Source organism: Anas acuta, unplaced genomic scaffold (genome assembly GCF_963932015.1).
Source record: "Anas acuta unplaced genomic scaffold, bAnaAcu1.1 SCAFFOLD_54, whole genome shotgun sequence".
NCBI lineage: Eukaryota > Metazoa > Chordata > Aves > Anseriformes > Anatidae > Anas > Anas acuta.
The window spans coordinates 55,638-74,273 of NW_027076203.1; the positions used below are offsets into that span (position 1 = coordinate 55,638).

An 18,636-nucleotide genomic window follows, 5' to 3' on the forward strand; every position below is an offset into this window, starting at 1 on the left:
CAAACAGTCTTGAAGTGCTTGGTGACTTAACAGTCTGCTGGATATTAAAAAAAAAAGTTGATGGACTTTTTCTTTCCGTTTTTAAATGAGCACTAGGAAAGAAGGCCTGAAATAAAGAGGTGAAAGGCAAATAGTTTTCATTTGGTGTGATGATTAAGTGTCAAACAAGAGGAAGAGTTGCAAGATCCCTTCTTAAATTCAGTCCAGCCAAGTAGGAAAAGTAAATGTGGACAGCTGTATCTTGGCAAAGAAGGTGGTAGGCAGCAAGGAGGTTTAGCAGTCAAGATGGAAGGTGATGCCATGAGGCTTACAGGCTAGGAATGTTCTAGTGAAACCCAGCCTTCCTAAAGAAGCCTGCCTGAATAATTCCTGTGAATAACAGACTCTGTTCAGCTATTTCCTAACATAGAAAGGGTGCTGACTGCTTCTTCAGAGTAACATAAGTTAGTGATGCTACTGAAATAGTTGTGGTTCAGACGTAGATCTGATTTCTCCTAAGCACGCTGAATTCACAGCTGTTGATCCTCCAGAGGAGGCTTTGCAATTGAACACCTGGAGAACAGGTAAATTTCCCGCTGTTGTTCTCCTCTCCTCTCCTCTTGTTTTGTTTTGGTTTGGTTTTTTTTCCTAGTAGCATAGGCTTAAGACTCTGAGGAAAGGGGCTGCTTTTTTTCATTTCCAACACTGTCTGTTCCTCCTGAGCCCCGCCTTCTATTTTTGCAGTCACAGGATATGTGAATGTAAATTTGTGGGAGAGAGGTAGAAAACTCTGTTTCAACTGGTGTTTTTTTCGGTTATGTGGGTAGAACAAATCGAGTGGTTTTGAATCTTCTGGCTCTTATTCAGAGCAGCAGCATGTGGAGGGAGACAGAAGCGTTTGCGTTTTTAGTGCAACGGCTTCAGAAGCAAGAGGGGAAAAAACACTTTCTCTGGGAGCTGGAGAATGTGTCCTAATCGCAGGAGAGGTTTCTAAACAGCATTTCTTTGCGAGTGTTTATTTTGGGGATGGCCAAGTCTTGCGCTGGGCAGCCTGCTTTGTCCAAAGCCTGCAGTCCTCCCCAAGATGTCGGCGAGGGGCTGGTCAGCCGTTGGGACGGAACCCCCATTGCCCGGGTTCCCCAGGCAACCGCCCCACTCTCCAGCCACCATGGCAGGTCCAGCAGCCGGCTCCCGCTCCTCCCGGGGCTGCGGCCCTGCTGTTTTGGCCCCCGTTGCTCTTCTTTCCTGCCTTCTGGATTAAATTCCTCTCCTTAGGTGGTCACTCAGCAAGGCCTCTGCCTGCAGCTCTTCTTGCGCTGGGATGCCGAGGGGATAAGAACTGGGAGGTTTTTGGCATAGCAGATGATCAGTGGGATGGGAAGTGATGATGGGGACAGGAATTCATTGGAATGGGAAAAATGGGTTTTATTTTTATTAAATTTAAATTTTTTAATTTTCATTTAATTTATTGGTTTTATTATTTATTTCATTAAATCCACTTTATTGACTGTGTTGTACAGTATGGCATTGTTTTATTATTATAAAATTATAAGTCTTAGTATTTATTAGTATTAAAGAGTTTTATATATTAATATATTATAAATTATAAATATCATTATTTATTATTTTGTTTGTTTCTCTTCCCTTTCTACCCTATTAAACTCTCTTTATCACAACGCACTGGTTTGGACTTTATTTTTCCTTCCGAGTCGTTCTGGATTCACTCCGGATGGGGTACATTAGCGAACGCCTGTGTGCTTGAGATCCAAGGTCACCTTTGCCCTCAACTCAAGATACATATTTGCATCCGTTGTTGTGAAACAAAATTAACAACAGGAACAATAAAGTTACCCACTTGCTAGCAGCAGCTCTACGTTTGCTGGGGTTTGCTCTGTGCATTTTGAAGACCCTTCCATGCTCTTCAGCCCCTTCAGGAGGAAATGTCTGGTTCTAGGAAAATGCGTCTTGACCTGATGCTAAGCTGTGACGCACCCTGCAGCCCCTGCAAGCCCTGGCATTTTCCCTGCAGCCCCTCCAACAACTCTGATGTTCCCTGCATCGACTTCCACCACTGCGGTGGGACCTGAGGCCCCTCGAAGCCTTGTCACTCGCTCTGCAGCCCCTCGAGCCCCTGGCATGTTCCCTGCAGCCCCTCCAAGCCTGGCACAGGCCCTAAGAGCTGGCTCCGGGGACTACCCCGTTGCTGTCTCAGGCGCCAATACACACAAGGGGAAGGAATGCATGCAGAAGTCATCTCGTTTCAGAAGGACAGAAAGTCCTCCCAAGAAGGGGAAGGAGCAAGAGGAAGGCGAGGCAGCCTACCCCAAGGTAGGGCCATCCCAGGGAACAGGAGGCTGTTGGAAAGGAGAGCAGAGAGAAAAGCAGCAGGAAGCAGGTGATCCCCATCCCTGGGCGAGCTGCGAGCCATGGGACAAGATTGCAGCTGTCCTCCAGGCGAGCACATTGTCAGCTGGCTGCTGCGCTGCTGGGATAGCAGCTGCGGGAGCCTGGCAGCAGAGGGCAGGGAATCCAAGCAGCTGGGATCCTTCTCTGGGGAAGGGGGCACTGAGAAAGCGCTTGCAAACGGGGCACAAGCCCTCAGCCTCTGGAGGCGGCGCCTGTCAGGCGTGAAGGAAAGGGATCCCTTCAAGGAAGATGCTGTGGGCTTGCTGAGGCTCGAAGAACAGACGGTGCTGGCTGCTACCAGCGTGCTGCAGCAGCGGCAAGAGAGAGCCGTGGTGGTTTTCCTCAGCTGGGCAGCTGAGCTCCAGCACAAGCGCTCTCTCCCTGCCCCTCCTCCAACGCCAAGGGGAGAAAAGAGGCTGGAAAGGGCTCAAGGGCTGCCAGAAGAACAGGGAGATCACTCCGGCAAAGCAGGCTCAGCACAGCCTGTTCCAGTCCAGCCCAGGGCCTGCTCCTGCAGGGGCTCTCCACAGGCCGCGGCCTCCTCCAGGCCACAGCCACCTGCTCCACTGGGCCTGCTCCTCCACCCACAGGGGGGCTGCAGCATGGAGATCTGCTCCACGGGGGACCCATGGGCTGCAGGGGGACAGCCTGCTCCACCAGGGGTCTCTCCCTGCACAGGCCGCAGTGGAACTGCTGCTGTGAGCCTGGAGCACCTCCGGCCTCCTGCTGCACGGACCTTGGGGGCTGCACAGAGCTTTCTCACTCCTCCCTGACCCAGACACTGCTGGGCAGCAACTTTTGTTCCCTTTCTTAGATGCAAGATCCCTTCTTAAATTCAGTCCAGCCAAGTAGGAAAAGTAAATGCGGACAGCTGTATCTTGGCAAAGAAGGTGGTAGGCAGCAAGGAGGTTTAGCAGTCAAGATGGAAGGTGATGCCATGAGGCTTACAGGCTAGGAATGTTCTAGTGAAACCCAGCCTTCCTAAAGAAGCCTGCCTGAATAATTCCTGTGAATAACAGACTCTGCTCAGCTATTTCCTAACATAGAAAGGGTGCTGACTGCTTCTTCAGAGTAACATAAGTTAGTGATGCTACTGAAATAGTTGTGGTTCAGACGTAGATCTGATTTCTCCTAAGCACGCTGAATTCACAGCTGTTGATCCTCCAGAGGAGGCTTTGCAATTGAACACCTGGAGAACAGGTAAATTTCCCGCTGTTGTTCTCCTCTCCTCTCCTCTCCTCTCCTCTCCTCTCCTCTCCTCTCCTCTCCTCTCCTCTCCTCTCCTCTCCTCTCCTCTCCTCTCCTCTCCTCTCCTCTCCTCTCCTCTCCTCTCCTCTCCTCTCCTCTCCTCTCCTCTCCTCTCCTCTCCTCTCCTCTCCTCTCCTCTCCTCTCCTCTCCTCTCCTCTCCTCTCCTCTCCTCTCCTCTCCTCTCCTCTCCTCTCCTCTCCTCTCCTCTCCTCTCCTCTCCTCTCCTCTCCTCTCCTCTCCTCTCCTCTCCTCTCCTCTCCTCTCCTCTCCTCTCCTCTCCTCTCCTCTCCTCTCCTCTCCTCTCCTCTCCTCTCCTCTCCTCTCCTCTCCTCTCCTCTCCTCTCCTCTCCTCTCCTTTTGTTTTGTTTTTCCTAGTAGCATAGGCTTAATACTCTGAGGAAAGGGGCTGCTTTTTTTCATTTCCAACACTGTCTGTTCCTCCTGAGCGCCGCCTTCTATTTTTGCAGTCACAGGATATGTGAATGTAAATTTGTGGGAGAGAGGTAGAAAACTCTGTTTCAACTGGTGTTTTTTTCGGTTATGTGGGTAGAACAAATCGAGTGGTTTTGAATCTTCTGGCTCTTATTCAGAGCAGCAGCATGTGGAGGGAGACAGAAGCGTTTGCGTTTTTAGTGCAACGGCTTCAGAAGCAAGAGGGGAAAAAACACTTTCTCTGGGAGCTGGAGAAGGTGTCCTAATCGCAGGAGAGGTTTCTAAATGGCATATCTTTGCAAGTGTTCCTGTAGTCCGGAGGTTTTTGTTTGTTTGTTTGCCTTTGGAAGGTTTTACTCTTAATCTTCACGTCCTTCAGCAGAACTGAGAAATGTACGGCAAAGAGTCTTCTGAGCCTGGTGAGAAATTGTGGCAAACTTCCTCTCTAGTGTGACACTGAATGTAGCTCTAAAAAGCTTTCCTCCTCAGCTATTGCAGAGAGATGCCAAGGTAGAAAGGACAAGACGAAAAACACTGAGAAAGAGCATTACCAAAGCAAGAGGGAACATGCTCCTAGTGAAGAGAAGGAGAGTCAAAAAGCAGGTCATTTCAGCAAGAGAAGGATCAACTTGAATACAAAGAATACAAACTTGAGCTCCTGATGGGCTTCATGCTGAACTCTGTGCTGTTCTTGTCCTACTCTTGGTCTCTCCATAGATACTATGGTATAAATCCAAATAGAATCATGCGATGAGGAAGATCTCACTGCAACAAATTCAACATCTAAAATCAAAGTTTACATTTTCCGTGATTTTCTTCCTGAGCAGAAATGTGCAGTACTCCTTTTCTATTAATGTAGAGATTATTTAAAACAGTCTTGAAGTGCTTGATGACTTACCAGTCTGCAGATTTATTATCAAATCCAAAAACCCCGACTTGGTAGACTATTTTTTTCCCACTTTTGAATGACTACTAGGAAGAAGGTTGTTCCGGCATCAAGAAAGTCATGTGGAATATAACAAAATTTTCTGAACCAGTAAATAAAAACTATATTTTTCTATTAGTTCCATTGTTTCAACTCTTCTGACGCTTCTGGATGGCATAGATAACAGAGGGGAGATCGTGGTAATCGGAGCTACCAACAGACTGGATTCTATAGATCCTGCTTTACGAAGACCAGGACGCTTTGGCAGAGTGTTCCTCTCCAGCTTGCCAAATAAAGAGGTGAGAACTTAAATTGAATGTTAGTGCTACCATGGCAAAGTCCAACTTTATAGGAAAAAAAAATAATTGACAACTTGAACAAAAGAGTGATATGTGGAGACACTGCATTGTTCCATGGAGGGCAAATCTGGTACTGGATATATATGGTCAGGATGATACCACCATGTAGTTAGTTCTATAATCAAACCTTTCATTCCCAAAGTTGTACCTGTTTGCTTAATTATTTAGTCCACTTGGGCATTTTCATCATGAAGTTGTGTTTTTGGTCTCAATCCTTCACTTATGAATGAATAGGGGACATGTTTGCATTTGATTGTGCCCCGGGTCAGTGGTAGTAGTTTGAGTCATAATTATTTTCTTCTTTACAGTAATTGTAGCAATTTGAAGCATTGTGCCGGAAGTGCTTTCTGTGAATTTACTGCCTGAAAAGCAAATGTGATGAAGTAATGAGACTGTCACAATGAAAGCTTGCTAAGTTTGAGAGAAGTTTTTTGGACAACAAAGAAATGTTTCTGGATAAATTTTTCATGACAGTATTTTCCTCTGGGTCATTAGGTCTCATAGTTTGGAAACTTGTTATTGAAGCTATAAATGCCTTTTCTTTCATTGTAGGTTCCTAGAAAAAGTTCAGTATAACAAATAAGAAATATTCAATTTCCTGGTTGCAAATGCAGAGTGTATTTATTTAATAAATAACTGTAAAATACTTGAAGGTTGAGCAAGTAAGAAAAGCGTATTAATAGATGAGGGGTTTTGAGGGAGGACTGTTTTTTTGTTTTTTGTTTGTTTGTTTGTTTTCTTTTTGTTTTGTTTGTTTCTTGTTGGTATGTTTAAGGAAAACTTGTGACATGCTAAAATGCAATGATTTTGCTTCCAGGCTAGAAAAGAAATTTTCAAGATTCATGCTCGTGACTGGACCCCTAAGCCACCGGACATGTTGCTTGATGAACTAGCTGAGAAATGCATTGGTAAGACTGAAACCAAAATGGATTCTTGCTTGTGAGCAAGTTGTAAAGAACCTTAGCTTGTACCAGGCAGTACCCAAGCTCTTGTGCCTTGCTGCACAACTAGTCAACGAGGCAGCTGGCACGCCTTCATAGCAATCAGAGTTAGATGCTTTCATCTATTTACTCTTTGTTGTCGTTCCTCTTGTTGTCTGAGAACGTTAAATGGTTCTGGGGCATCTTCCTCAAGAGTATAGTTTTTGATGAGGAGTCTGCTTCAGCTGCATAAGCGCAGGATATCAGACAGTGCGCAACATGAAACTTCCCTGCAGAGCGGTAGCACTTTGAATTCCCTGTTAACCTGTTTGGTTTTGGCATTACAAATTCTTTAAATGTTGCATGTTGTAAACCTGGGCCTTGACTGATGTAATGTTTGATTTTTGTTTGTTAGGATACTGTGGTGCCGATATCAAATCTTTATGTACTGAAGCTGCGCTGTGCTCTCTATGCCGATGCTATCCTCAGATTTATGCAAGTAGGGAGAAGTTGCTACTAGACGTTAATTCTATTAAAATAAAAGCAAAGGACTTTTTCATGGCTCTGAAGAAGGTTGTTCCGGCATCAAACAGGATCGTGGCTTCACCCGGACAAGCACTATCACCCATTTTCAAGCCACTTTTTAAAAGATCAGTAGCGAATATCTTACAAGTTGTGCAGAAGATCTTCCCGCATGCACAGCTTGCACTAAAGGAGGACCGACAGCAAGGTATAACCACAGCATCCACTTCTTTATAATTCTGCTAAAGCAAAAACTTGTGGTTTGTGCAATCAACTTAAACCTTTCAGACATAATGATGGTAGAATTTTATTATTTGCATGTGCATGTCTTTCTTTTGGGCATGTCTGGAAGATAACGCATAGGTTTTATTCTGGATTCGAAACTGAAATGCCAAATGGAAGCTCTGAATGACTCAATACACAGTAAAGGATGATGCGTTCTCTACTGAAGCATCCTGCTTCTGACGGCAGCTAAAATAATTAGCATTTGTAGAGGTTGACTTGAGGTTTGAAGTATAAGGCACCTATTTTTCTTTAAAAACTCAAAACTCAGATATTTGGAGGGGAAGCATTTCTAGGTCAATGTTTCTAATTCCTTTCTGAAGAATGTCAGGACCAGGATACAAGTATAACTGGTCTAAGCTAAATATTGTTTTAGCTATCATCATTTTTAACCAGTCTCCTAATTTAAATGTTTGTGGATCGTACTATACATGTGCATGTGAGATCAATTAGCATTGATATTTACTAGATGAATGGAATTCTGTGGCCATCACATCCTTAATCCCTGTGCTTTCATTGTGGGAACCTCCTCCAGAAAGAAATGGTCTTTTTTTTTTTTTTTTTTTTAGCTATTTAGCAACTGCGGAAATTGTTTGTAATCTCCTTTATTCTAAGGGGGAGAAAAAAATCACCAAGAGTAGCGTACCTTATACGTACACATCAGCGGGACTTAGTACAGCTTTGTAGGGCCTTGTGCCATCTCCTTAGATCTGTGGTGGGATGAACTCTAGGAAATAGCTTTCAGTGTGTGCTCTCAAATGAAGAAAGGGTTTTGGCACTGATTTAAAAGCTGTATTAATGTAAGAGAACGAGACAAAGGCTATTCAGGAAAGTTAACAAACCTCTTTTGTCTTTCAGACCATTTAAATCCTATTTTACAAGATGATATGTTCGACAGTGATGACGATGCATCCTTGGTTTCTGGAGATGAATTAAAAGATGGAATGCCTGACAGACCAGAGAAAAAACGCCTCTGTTTCAGCAGGTAAAGAAAGATAGATCCGTGTTATGTTTAAATTCTCAGGACTGCTGAGTCTTTGTAAACAGTTCCAGCTGTTAAAAGTGCAAGGGGTGGTAGAAGTAGGGGTAACATCAAGTTTGTGTGTTGAAGGGGTGCTTGGTATTCACAAGAAGAAAGGGTGAAGGGACTAAAGTTGTAATGAAGTTGCTCTGAATGACCAAACTGAAAAGCCCAGGCTTCTCTTCCTAAGCCAAAGTGATCCGTAGACTACCAGAACACATTGACTTAATCCATGGCATTCTTTGAAAGACTCAAGACCACATAAATGTCCTGTCTGTCCTTTTAGCTAAAAATACCCCAACTTGACGGGTTTGTGTTGCCACCTTTTGCCCTTCTGTTTTCCAGGGTTCTTAAACCAGTGGTGAATTATGTAGCAGAAAGAAAACTGAGCAATGGCTTGTTAAAACACCTTGAGAAAAATGTGAATGGTGTCTTTATTTGTTAAGCCACCAAGTTGTGTTAATCTTGTGGTATTTTAGTATGGAAGTCATGCAAGCCCACAGTTGGAAAGTTAGATCATGTTGTCACAGCTGGATCGGTTATTTTTCTCACTTTCTATTGCTGTGCTGTCCAGAAGATTTTCTGTCCTCTAGAGCAAGGCGAAGTCTCTAGCATCTTTGATTTAAGCCAGCAAAGGTACAGCCTGATTGTAGTGGGGAAACAAATGCTCCTCACAAATTTATTTCCTAGTAGTAAAGCAAGATTGCAGGGATATTAATTTGCAGTCTTGGTTTAGTAAAGAATAGGAAACACAAAGGAAGAAGATGAAACAATTGGAATGACTGAATAACTTAACTGGAAATCTTACATGTATTTAATGTACCGCTACCATTTGGATTATTTGGGGGTGGAAAAGAAAGTCTATAGGAAAATTACTTGGAACATCTGTGTGTGTCTATTCAGCACCTCATTTATAAACTTGTTTTCTTAACTCTTGTTCTAGGAGTGCTTTCTGCAAACCAACATCATGCCAGCCCCGTCTGCTAATAGTAGGAAAAGAAGGGTACGGCCAGGTTTCTTACGTGGCACCCGCGGTGTTGCACGCTTTGGAGAAGTTTCCCGTTCACACCCTGGACCTTTCTGTTCTGCTTACAAACGTTGCACCGCCAGAAGAAATCTGCGGACAGGTACCTTTTTTCTTTTTATTCTCATGGGATTCACTGACTGTATGTAAAGGATCAATCGAGTTGCAAGTAAGGTGAGCAAAATTCATTGGTAATGGAGGTGGCCTTGTTTCAATGTGCTGGGATGTTTGCTTCTGTCTGAAAATCCCCTTTTCTTTTAGACAAAACCACAAACAATCTGGATGTTGTACATGTCCACATTTTCCATACCCAATTTTACAGTGACGATGTTGCTAGCAGCTCAGGAAGCTGGGCGGTGTTGCTAATAAACATCTCTTTGTGGAAAGAAATGCTGCTCATCTCCCTGGGATCCAGAAAGTAGTTCTCATTGCCTCCTAAGACTGTGTGCTCCCAGTAGATGGCTCTGTATCAGACTGCACGTCGGCTACTTTTTGTAGCCTTCTTCTAAATTATATTAGTAAGGCAACCAAGGTTTGGGGCTTCTGTTTATTTTGTTTTCACACGGACATACACAACTTGTGCCGTTGCAGTATGTGCAATAAAAGCATTAACATTCACAAAACACTTCATTTGCACGCTGATGTGGTTTTAACTAGAAAAAATAAACAGATCTGGTGTTTTTACTTTTAGGCAGGAAATCCATTTTATTGTTTGGCATCACTACCTTAAAATATTTTTACCTTTAGTGGAACATTTGAGAGCCATACAAGTAAGGACAGACATGTTACACGACTGAATACTGATGTGTCCCATAAGAGGGACATTTCCTTTCTTTGTTATGCGAAGATTGTGGCTGTGGCCATATAGCTACGGTGTCTAGCCACTGCCTGAATATATCCTTCCCATCTTCTGACTAGAGTTCTCCGAATACTGATAATCTGAAAGGGTGCACATTGAAATTCCTTATGTGAAAGGATGCTTGCCACTCTGTTCACATAGTTTCATTTCATGGGGCAGTCAGGTGGCTATGTAGCTATGTATTAACAGGTTATTCTACGTGTTTTAGTTTTCTTACCCAAGCTTTCCTTTTCACTAGCTGATCCGAAATGCTCAGAAGACAGCACCAAGCATAATTTATGTCCCAGATATCCATTTATGGTGGGACAACGTTGGACCCACCTTGAAACTTACTTTTCTAACTCTACTACGTAACATTCCAGCATTTTCACCAGTTTTGCTGCTTGCTACATCTGATGTACGTCACTCAGATCTCCCAGAAGAGGTATTTGTCAATACTTTTCTTACTATTTCTTCAGTGTCTTGTAATTTATGAATGCTTTCAGCATCAAAATGCTGTGCTTTCTTAAATGCATACAGTTATTACTCAGGCACCCTAACAAATCTCTTAAAATTTGCTTAGAGAAAAAGAATACTGTGAAAGCATCTGCTTAAGGTTTTTTCTGAGTCAAGCAAGTGACTTTCACCCCCTTCTCACGCATGCAAATAGTAAATTAATACAATAATTCCGGTGGCTACAAAGTGGTTCAGTCAAGAACATGCAGTGCTTGAAATGACAAGAGGATGTTTTTACTGAAGAGATTTCTTCTGACAGTCTGCCATTCCATGCTATGTTGAGTAAACTGCTAATAATGCAATTTAGTAGAGAATTGAAACACTTTGATTAAAAAAAAAAAAATCAGTTTCTTTCTTCATATAGGCCAAAGCTTTCCAAGCTGGAAAGCTGAGTTCCAATTTCTGCTAAAGTAACTTTGGAATCAAATTCTAGTTGTATTCCTAAATAAACTGTTGTAGAAGTACATGCAGAACTTCATTGACTTCTGAGAGTTTACATTACGGGAAGGTGCCCAAAACAGGAACACGCTGTTCTCATTCCGATTATTTTGTCTCAGTTATTGGGGGAAGAGAACGGGTCTTACCTAGACGTGTTTATTATCAACTGCTTTGAAAGTGCTTGAGTTCCCACAGAAGTTTTTGTACAGGTTCTAAATTCCTTCTAAAATAAGTAGTGAAATTCCTTACCTACCTTTTAATACTAGAAATTGAAAATGGAGGAAGACGTAGAGGTACTAGCTACTTCAGACACCTTTTGGTACAGAAATAAAAACTCAGCAAAAAGCTCTCACTTGTCTGCTGAAGCCTTTCTCTTCCCTCTATAGCCATAAAGGTTCTAAGTAAAGGATGCAGCAAGGCAAGTAAATACAAAGGAAGCGATGTTGGATGTGGTGAAAGCCATTACTTTATCAGTGTAGCGTACAATCCCTTCACCAAGATGTAATTCTACAGGTGATTCTTAAAGGTGATATTTGAATTTGCTGTGCCAGCCTGTGAAAATGTAGCCGTTTAAGGCCAGGAAGATAACTTTTTTCAGTTTGTGTTCTTCAGGTTATTATTAATTTTAAGAGGTACTCATCTTTTTGGAATAGAAGATGAGTTTTTGTGGCCTTAAATCTGAAATGTCTTTCCTCCTTCTGCTTTAGATCCAAAAAATATTTAATAAGGAATTTGGAGAAGTGTGCAATATTGAGTTGCCTGGTAGGGCAGAGAGAGCAGCTTTTTTTGAGGACCTAATTCTAAATCAAGTGGCTAAGCCTCCTGTAAAGAAAACAGGTGAGGAGGATATAAGAAGTACATCTAAAACTTTCCTATCGAAGTTACTGGTATCTCTTTGGGATTTGCTTTGGTGGTCATTTTCTGTCAGTAATTTGTCATATGCTTATATTTGAGTACTGTAAATTGGCTAATTTTTCCTGATTAATTGAAGTTGATCGGACATTGGAAGTCCTGCTTGTAGCACCACCAGCTGAGCCTCAGAAGCCACAAGAGGAAGAAGGAGGGATGCTGGAGGAGGAAGAGGAGGATACCTTGCGTGAACTTAGAATTTTCTTGAGGGACGTTACTCACAGACTTGCCACTGACAGACGTTTCAGGGAATTTGCAAAGCCCATTGACCCACAGAAGGTAAACTAGTGCTGATCTGTGTGTGTCTGTAACTTCTCAGTGTTTGTATTTCTCAGCGTTTTGGGGAAGGTTCAACTTTGTTTTTAGGGCTGCACTATTAGGATTTTGCAAGAAGCAGAGGCAGTGCTTTTACTTCTGCTGACTCTCAAATGTCTCTTACCGGATTATTCGCTGAAAGCCGTGGTTTCATTCTAAAAAGCCAGTCCAAATGCCAACACAGTTTGCTCGTGAAAAGGCTTTGATATGTAGGCATGTCACAGCACTGAAAAGCACAGAGATCTTTCCTTATAATTACAAACAGTACTTACAGGACTACTTTAATGAAGTCTAAAGCCCTTTATTGGACTGTCAGTTCCTGTGGCAACAGGAATAGGAGCAGCAGTTTGTAAAAATAAGTTTTGAGATCCTGTTCTCTGTTTCATCTGGAACTCCTCAATAGGAATCAACCATAAGTGCAGTGTGTTTTCTTTTTCCTCCAATTGGCTGCTGAGATCCCTTTTTCTCCTTAATTGATTAGATAAGCCTAAGCTAGGGGCGTATATTTCAAAGACAGATGTAACTTGACTATACCTGCAGATCAGCAAAGGCCTCTTCATGTGGGCATCCACTGGCTTTTCTTCCCCTTTTCTCCTAGGTTCTTGAGCTGTGAAAAATCTAGGCAGATACGTATGTCCTCATCTGAACTAGTCATTAGGCTCCTCTTATGGTCTGAGGGAAGAAATCAGCATCTCTGGGCCCAGTTATCTCATTCTAAAGTAGATGCCTGCAATAGGTACTTCACAGGTGCAATTCATGCACCTTTTCCTCAATGTCGACAGCAAAAAGAATGTCGGATGGCTTACTCAGCTTTCGCTGTTGTGATTTTCTGAAGCAAAGTGAAATGAATCTCCCACCCTCAGTGTTTCTTCTGTACCATGCACGTGCTTCTGACCTCCCTACTTCTTGTTGTCCTCTCCTAGCAGCTCTAATGCCAGTTGAAAGAGCCCTTCCATTTCTGAGAAGCAAACTGGTTAATTTCAGCATCTTCTGATGCATCGCAAATGTTCAGGGTTTTTAGGAAGGTGTTTATTTAAAGTTTTCAGAATAATTTTGGTAGACAGTGTGCAAGGTTAAGAAAACCTCTGAATGCTTGTATTTGATCTGCAGATACCTGACTATGCCACAAGGATTAAAGAGCCGATGGATCTTTCAACAGTTCTGACTCAAACTGACTCGCGCCAGTACCTCACTGCAGGAGACTATCTGAAGGACATCGATCTAATCTGTAACAATGCCTTAGAGTACTACCCAGATCAAAGGTCTACAAGTGAGGATGTGCTTTTTAGCCCTAGTTTAAAAAATCTGTCAAACGTATAGATGGATAAATGCTGTGTGCGGACAATAGACTTTGGATGGATTAGATGATTTTGGACATCCACAGAGAACATCTCTTCCCACATTGTAAATATTTTATCATTTTGCTACTTGGGCATGGAAGTGTGATATAAATGTTCCCAAGGAACTAGTGCTTTTGTTTTAATTAACTTCTATGTTGTTATGCTGAAAATATTCACTGAGATAACCTTTCGGAACCAACCTATGAAGAAAGCAATTTTTTTCTGTGATCAAAACAGTTTCATTGGTTGGTAGACAACATTCAGTTAAAGTCTGTAAAATTTCAGATTGTCACAGAGCCTATGTTTTGCAAGACACTGCATATTCAATGGTGAGGAACAAAATGGATACAGAGTTTGGACGACTTTGTGAGCAAATTAAAGAATCTCGTGAGAAAAGAGGTACGTGCTTTAACGCTAAGGATTTTAAGACTTGTCTCTGCATTTGTAACTGAAAATGCACAACGAAGATCTTTGGTATCTATTCTTTATTGCAAGGTCGCACCTCTCCAGCATGTGCTCCATGCGACAACTCCAAGTCACCACAGCAGAACCCTGCTACTGAAGACGACAAACCAGATGAAGAGAGTAATGAAAATGAGGAGATGACAGCGGCACCTGTAGATGCCAGTACACCCATTTCTAATGGTAAGTTGCATTTTATTCAGCTGCTCTTGTCATTCATACCTTCTCTGTTCTTGAGGCGCAACAGGTGTCTCTGATGCCTGGCTCTTTATGCCAGAGGTATTTTGTTTTCAAATTTACTTCAAAACGTGAGAGAGAAATCCAGAGGTCATTCATTCAATATAGTTATGAATTAAAGTTCAAAGAAAGTTGGTTTACAATATAAAAAAGCAAAAAACAAAAACAAAACAAAACAAAACAAAAACCAACTTTGACGGCCCAATTGCCATTTAGTCGCCCCTAAATTGCTAATTCTTGAAGTAAAAAATGTTGTGGATGGCAGTTTCTGAATACTTAACTAGTTTTTAATTATGCAAAATGGTATTTTTACCCCCACTCCACCCCTCCTTTCCCCAAATGCTAAAATCTTAGCTACCTCATACTGTGATTTCCAGTTGAAGGAGGGAAGTCTAACTAGTGAGAGTGGGAATTTTGCCATGGACTCCACCCATATCCTTTTGCAATACTATATGAATACTGCGAATGTTGGGCAAAACCACAAAGTTTGTTTTTTCACAAAAGGTTTACCGAATCAGGAAGCATACGAGGTATAAGTCTTCACGTTTTTTCTCCTTTGAATATTCCCTTAAAATTGTCTCATTAATTAATCTCTTCCAAACATGTATTCAGCTTTTGAAGTCTTCAGCTTGATACCAGACTCGAAGGAGAGCTTATTTCCAGAGGCTTTTATGATGTTCATCTGTATTAGTTCATGCAGTAAGACAGTGACTTTATCAAATAACCTCACGTTGTATTAATATTGCCCATCCAAAGTAAGAATCCTCAGCATGTAAAATCCTGAAAGTGACTGTTTAGTGAATGAAATTCCATAGCTGTGTGTGGTTTGTTTGCTTATTTTTAATCTTAATAGCAAACTGACCCCATTAACTTTCAACTCTTTTCTCAGCATATGTAGGCAGTGGTAGCTCAGTTCCTTTGTTCTCCTTGTCAGTCAAGTAAGATGAAGATAATGGATTTTGAAGAAAGAATTCTTTTGGTTATGTTTTGGATTACTTTTTTATGCTGTCTCTTTGTAGGTGCGTCAGAAAGAAAGCGCAGAAGGAACAACTGTGCGCATGCTGCAGCAAAGAGAAGAAGGAGTTCTCAATTCGATACAGAGAACAGAGTACCAACAGATGACCAAAACGATAGTGATGAAGAAGAGTTTGTGGACAAACATGTTTCTGGCATATGTCAAGTAAAAATTAACAGTGAAAAGGAAAGTGCTAAGCTTTGTGGATATTCCCCACCAAGATGGGGAACTATAACTAATGAAAATCCAAGTTCAAATGGTAAGGGAGAAGTCCAACAGATCCTTTAGCACCTTATTCTTGCTGAGGAGGATTGCACTATTTATTAGCTTTAGCCTTCAATTTCACTCTATTTTTTCTGTTGCAGCTCTCAAAAATCATCACACAGTTTATTCCGTAATGATGTTGCTCCTCTAATTGTGCAAGCCAAGCCCACATGTTTCTGTAGGTGCTGGTTTTTTGATTCTGAAGTCTGTTTTTTTCTAATGGTACCTAACTGAAAGCCAGCAGTCACTGACATTCTTTTATTGTACGAGGTGCTTTCCAATAACGAGCAGCTTAGGTGAAAAAGCTGCACTTCAAGATATGTGGATCCAGAGTAACATGTGGAAGAGGAGACTTAAGCCCTAATGTTGTACTCTAAGATGTGTTCCCTAACCTGAATTGGCAACATGACTATTTTTTTCCACTATTAAGCTTTTCATTAGTGCTTTTGGTTTGTTTGTGGGTATTTTTGTTTGCTTTTTTTTGTCTTAGTTTCTAATTTTTATGGAGCAGTGACTTTAGCTGGAAAGAAGGGAGAAGCCAAGTATTTCTCAGTGCAGACGGTAACAATTCTGTCTCTGTATTTGTAGAAAGAGACTGTTTGGCAGGTACAGGATACTTCACTGAGACTGTATTCTAGATAAACAGAAAACCTGACTGAAGAAATCTGTGTCCTTCCAGATTCCTGGGCATTTCAAGCGGTGACTCCTGAACGTTCTTGGTTAGAAGACCAGCAACAGATAAATGATGAGAACACTGTACAAGTCCCTACGGAGACAGACTACATAGTTATTGTGGATCGCTATGAGCTCAAAGTATGTCTAATTTCAGCTTTTTTTTAATGCTCAAATAGGGCATATTCCTGCGTCATGTAAAATTGCAAATTAAGCCCATTGTTAACCAATGCCAATTAAAACAATTAATTGGAAGGACATACAGATAGTGAAATAATTCAGCCTGTAATGCACTGTGACTGTTTAGTTTCCACACCTCATGGAGATTTCTGTAGGCTACCATTTGCTTCTGGTCATCTGTAGTTTAGGAGACAGATTCTTTGCCTAATTTTTAAGACAAAAGGCCTTGCTGAATTTTAAAATACCACACTGACAACCTGCTAGTACTATTATGGATATCATTTTAATGATTCATAATTCTTATGATGGGTTTGAGGGCTTTTATTTGGGGATTTTTTTTCATGCTTTGATGTATTAAGAACCTGAAAAGGATCCTTATTTCTTGCAGTGATGATTTTAAACCTGAAGTTAGCAGGTCGACGTAAACTAGCTAGCCATGGAGAAGTGACTACTTTTCTGAAATTCCTTGAAAGTGCAGTATTAGAATTTCTTATATTGTGTGTGTGTATATATATATATATCTATACATGAGGGAGGCAGAGTTTGCTGATAAGATGGTAAGCAGCATTATTTCCAGGGGGCAGTAGTATTTCCATTTGGTATGGCTGCTCCCTAAAGCTACATGCTTGCAGGCTCACACAGGTAATGGACAGCTGTGGCAGTGGAAGAAGGTGCTGCCACTCGCTTGTCACTGTTGCTGTGCCAGAGATTATCATCTCTGCATCTTTGGTAATAGAAATGACTGTGTGAGAGAGAGGTGATTGCTACAAGCAGTCGCTTTGCTATTTACCCACCCCTGAATTTAAAGGTAGGATTGAGCAAACTAATCCACCTTTGCTCTGGGCGTTTGAGCAATCTGTTCTGCCAGCAGAGTTGTAGGCATGGCACACGTGGGTAAAGGTAATCACCTAAGGGTGCTTCCTTTTCCAGCTGGCACGGCTGTATCTACAAGATCTGCAGCCTTTTTACAGTGCCCCGCACTGCTGCAATGCTTCTCTAATGAAATGCAACAGTGGCTTTGCTGTGGCAGCAGCTGTCCTACAAAGAGGATCGTGTCATTCCCTGCTGCTTTGGGAGCAGTCGACTTGCAATTACAACCATTGATGTGATAGATTGGTTAGTAGTAAAAGATTGTCCGAAATTTCAGCCTTTCCTTTCTCTGAAATATGAAAAATTAACTCATTTTCCCTGCTGAAATCTCATGGGATATTTAATCTGTTCTCTGAAGTGTCACATTTTATTTAATAGCGTAAGAAAAAGTAGGCTCTCACTTGTATTGTTACTGTTCAACCTCCGAAAACATATAGAGTGTATTCAAAGGATCCTGTACTATTCTAAAGTTGTTGTTTTGCTCCATTGTTGTCTTCAGAAACTGTTATGCTTTGTCACTGAGATAACGAAGGGATTTGACATTTATCACCTGGAAAAAGTATATGGCGTCATTAATCAGTGTATTTACAACCATAGAGAAGACTACGACAAAACCGATTTGGTGGAGGTAATTTTTGTTTTGAATTCTAGCACTTTCTGTCACTGTTACGCAGTATTTGTGTGTTCTGGGATATCGTGGTTGTTTAGCATTGCTCTTCACTGCTTAGCTGTCTGTGCACAGACAACAACAGTACGACTTCTCCCTTTCAGTCTGGAAGACGTGTATCCATCTTGCAAAACCATTGTTATATTTGGCATAACTGTTGGCAGTTTCTGCAGGAAAAAGCTTGAACTTGAAGACAATGGGTCCACCCACACAGCCCTTTCAAAGCAGTTAACCTTAGTCTGTCAGTAGTTTTCCTTGGGAACCATTTTGGGAGCGGGAGGACTACGAAGGCAAGGTGCTTTTCTAAGTCTTTCACTCGCTCTCTCCCTCTACAGCCAGTCATGCACGGTGATAGCAGTTGTTCCATCCTTGGAGAGAAATTTAAGTATGTAACAAGAGTTTGAGACTTCTCTCTAGTCACACTCTAATCTCTTTTTAACTAATGCGCTTGAGCATCTGTAACTGGGGTGATTTCTGCCTGTGCCAGTTTTACACTGAGTCAAATTCTCTGGTCTCTTCCTGTAAAAGATGATTTCAGAGTTGTCCGAACTCCTCAGAAATCTGTGTGAGGCGTCCATGGTCCAAGTCAGGTGTTCCCAGTATACGCTTGGATATTCACTCTTCACATTGAAGATCCTTGAACCCATTTATCTTAGAGTTGCTTGTGCTTGAGAACAGATAAAATTTGTTGTGCCGATCAGTCTGCCTTGAAAAGAGAGTGCCTCTTTTTTTTAGGCACTGGTCATCTCGATCTCTTCTTCCACATCTGATAAAGAGTTAGAACGGACACTCTG

At 41.9% G+C, this 18,636-nt stretch overlaps 1 protein-coding gene and 1 long non-coding RNA gene across 2 annotated transcripts; both read left to right on the forward strand.

The window, feature by feature from the left end:
- Positions 1-6,203: 6,203 nt before the first annotated feature.
- On the forward strand, positions 6,204-16,050 carry LOC137849078 (ATPase family AAA domain-containing protein 2-like). Its single transcript, XM_068668557.1, has 11 exons — positions 6,204-7,000; positions 7,933-8,059; positions 9,039-9,222; positions 10,217-10,402; positions 11,619-11,748; positions 11,903-12,099; positions 13,246-13,405; positions 13,740-13,874; positions 13,971-14,120; positions 15,194-15,448; positions 15,555-16,050. The coding sequence occupies exons 1-11, from the start codon at positions 6,664-6,666 to the stop codon at positions 15,602-15,604; spliced, it is 1,911 nt and encodes a 636-aa protein (XP_068524658.1). The 5' UTR covers positions 6,204-6,663; the 3' UTR covers positions 15,605-16,050.
- Positions 16,051-16,185: 135 nt separating this feature from the next.
- LOC137849079 (uncharacterized) lies at positions 16,186-17,851 on the forward strand. Its single transcript, XR_011091658.1, has 2 exons — positions 16,186-16,266; positions 17,675-17,851. It is a non-coding gene; the product is annotated as an uncharacterized lncRNA (long non-coding RNA).
- Positions 17,852-18,636: the final 785 nt, after the last annotated feature.

Excerpts from the sequence above, each read along its gene's own strand:
- LOC137849078 (XM_068668557.1), top strand. The coding sequence starts at position 6,664 with ATGTTTGATTTTTGTTTGTTAGGATACTGTGGTGCCGATATCAAATCT. Across the intron at positions 13,875-13,970 it reads AGAATCTCGTGAGAAAAGAG|GTCGCACCTCTCCAGCATGT; the intron begins GTACGTGCTTTA and ends CTTTATTGCAAG. Across the intron at positions 15,449-15,554 it reads TGAAAATCCAAGTTCAAATG|CTCTCAAAAATCATCACACA; the intron begins GTAAGGGAGAAG and ends TTTCTGTTGCAG.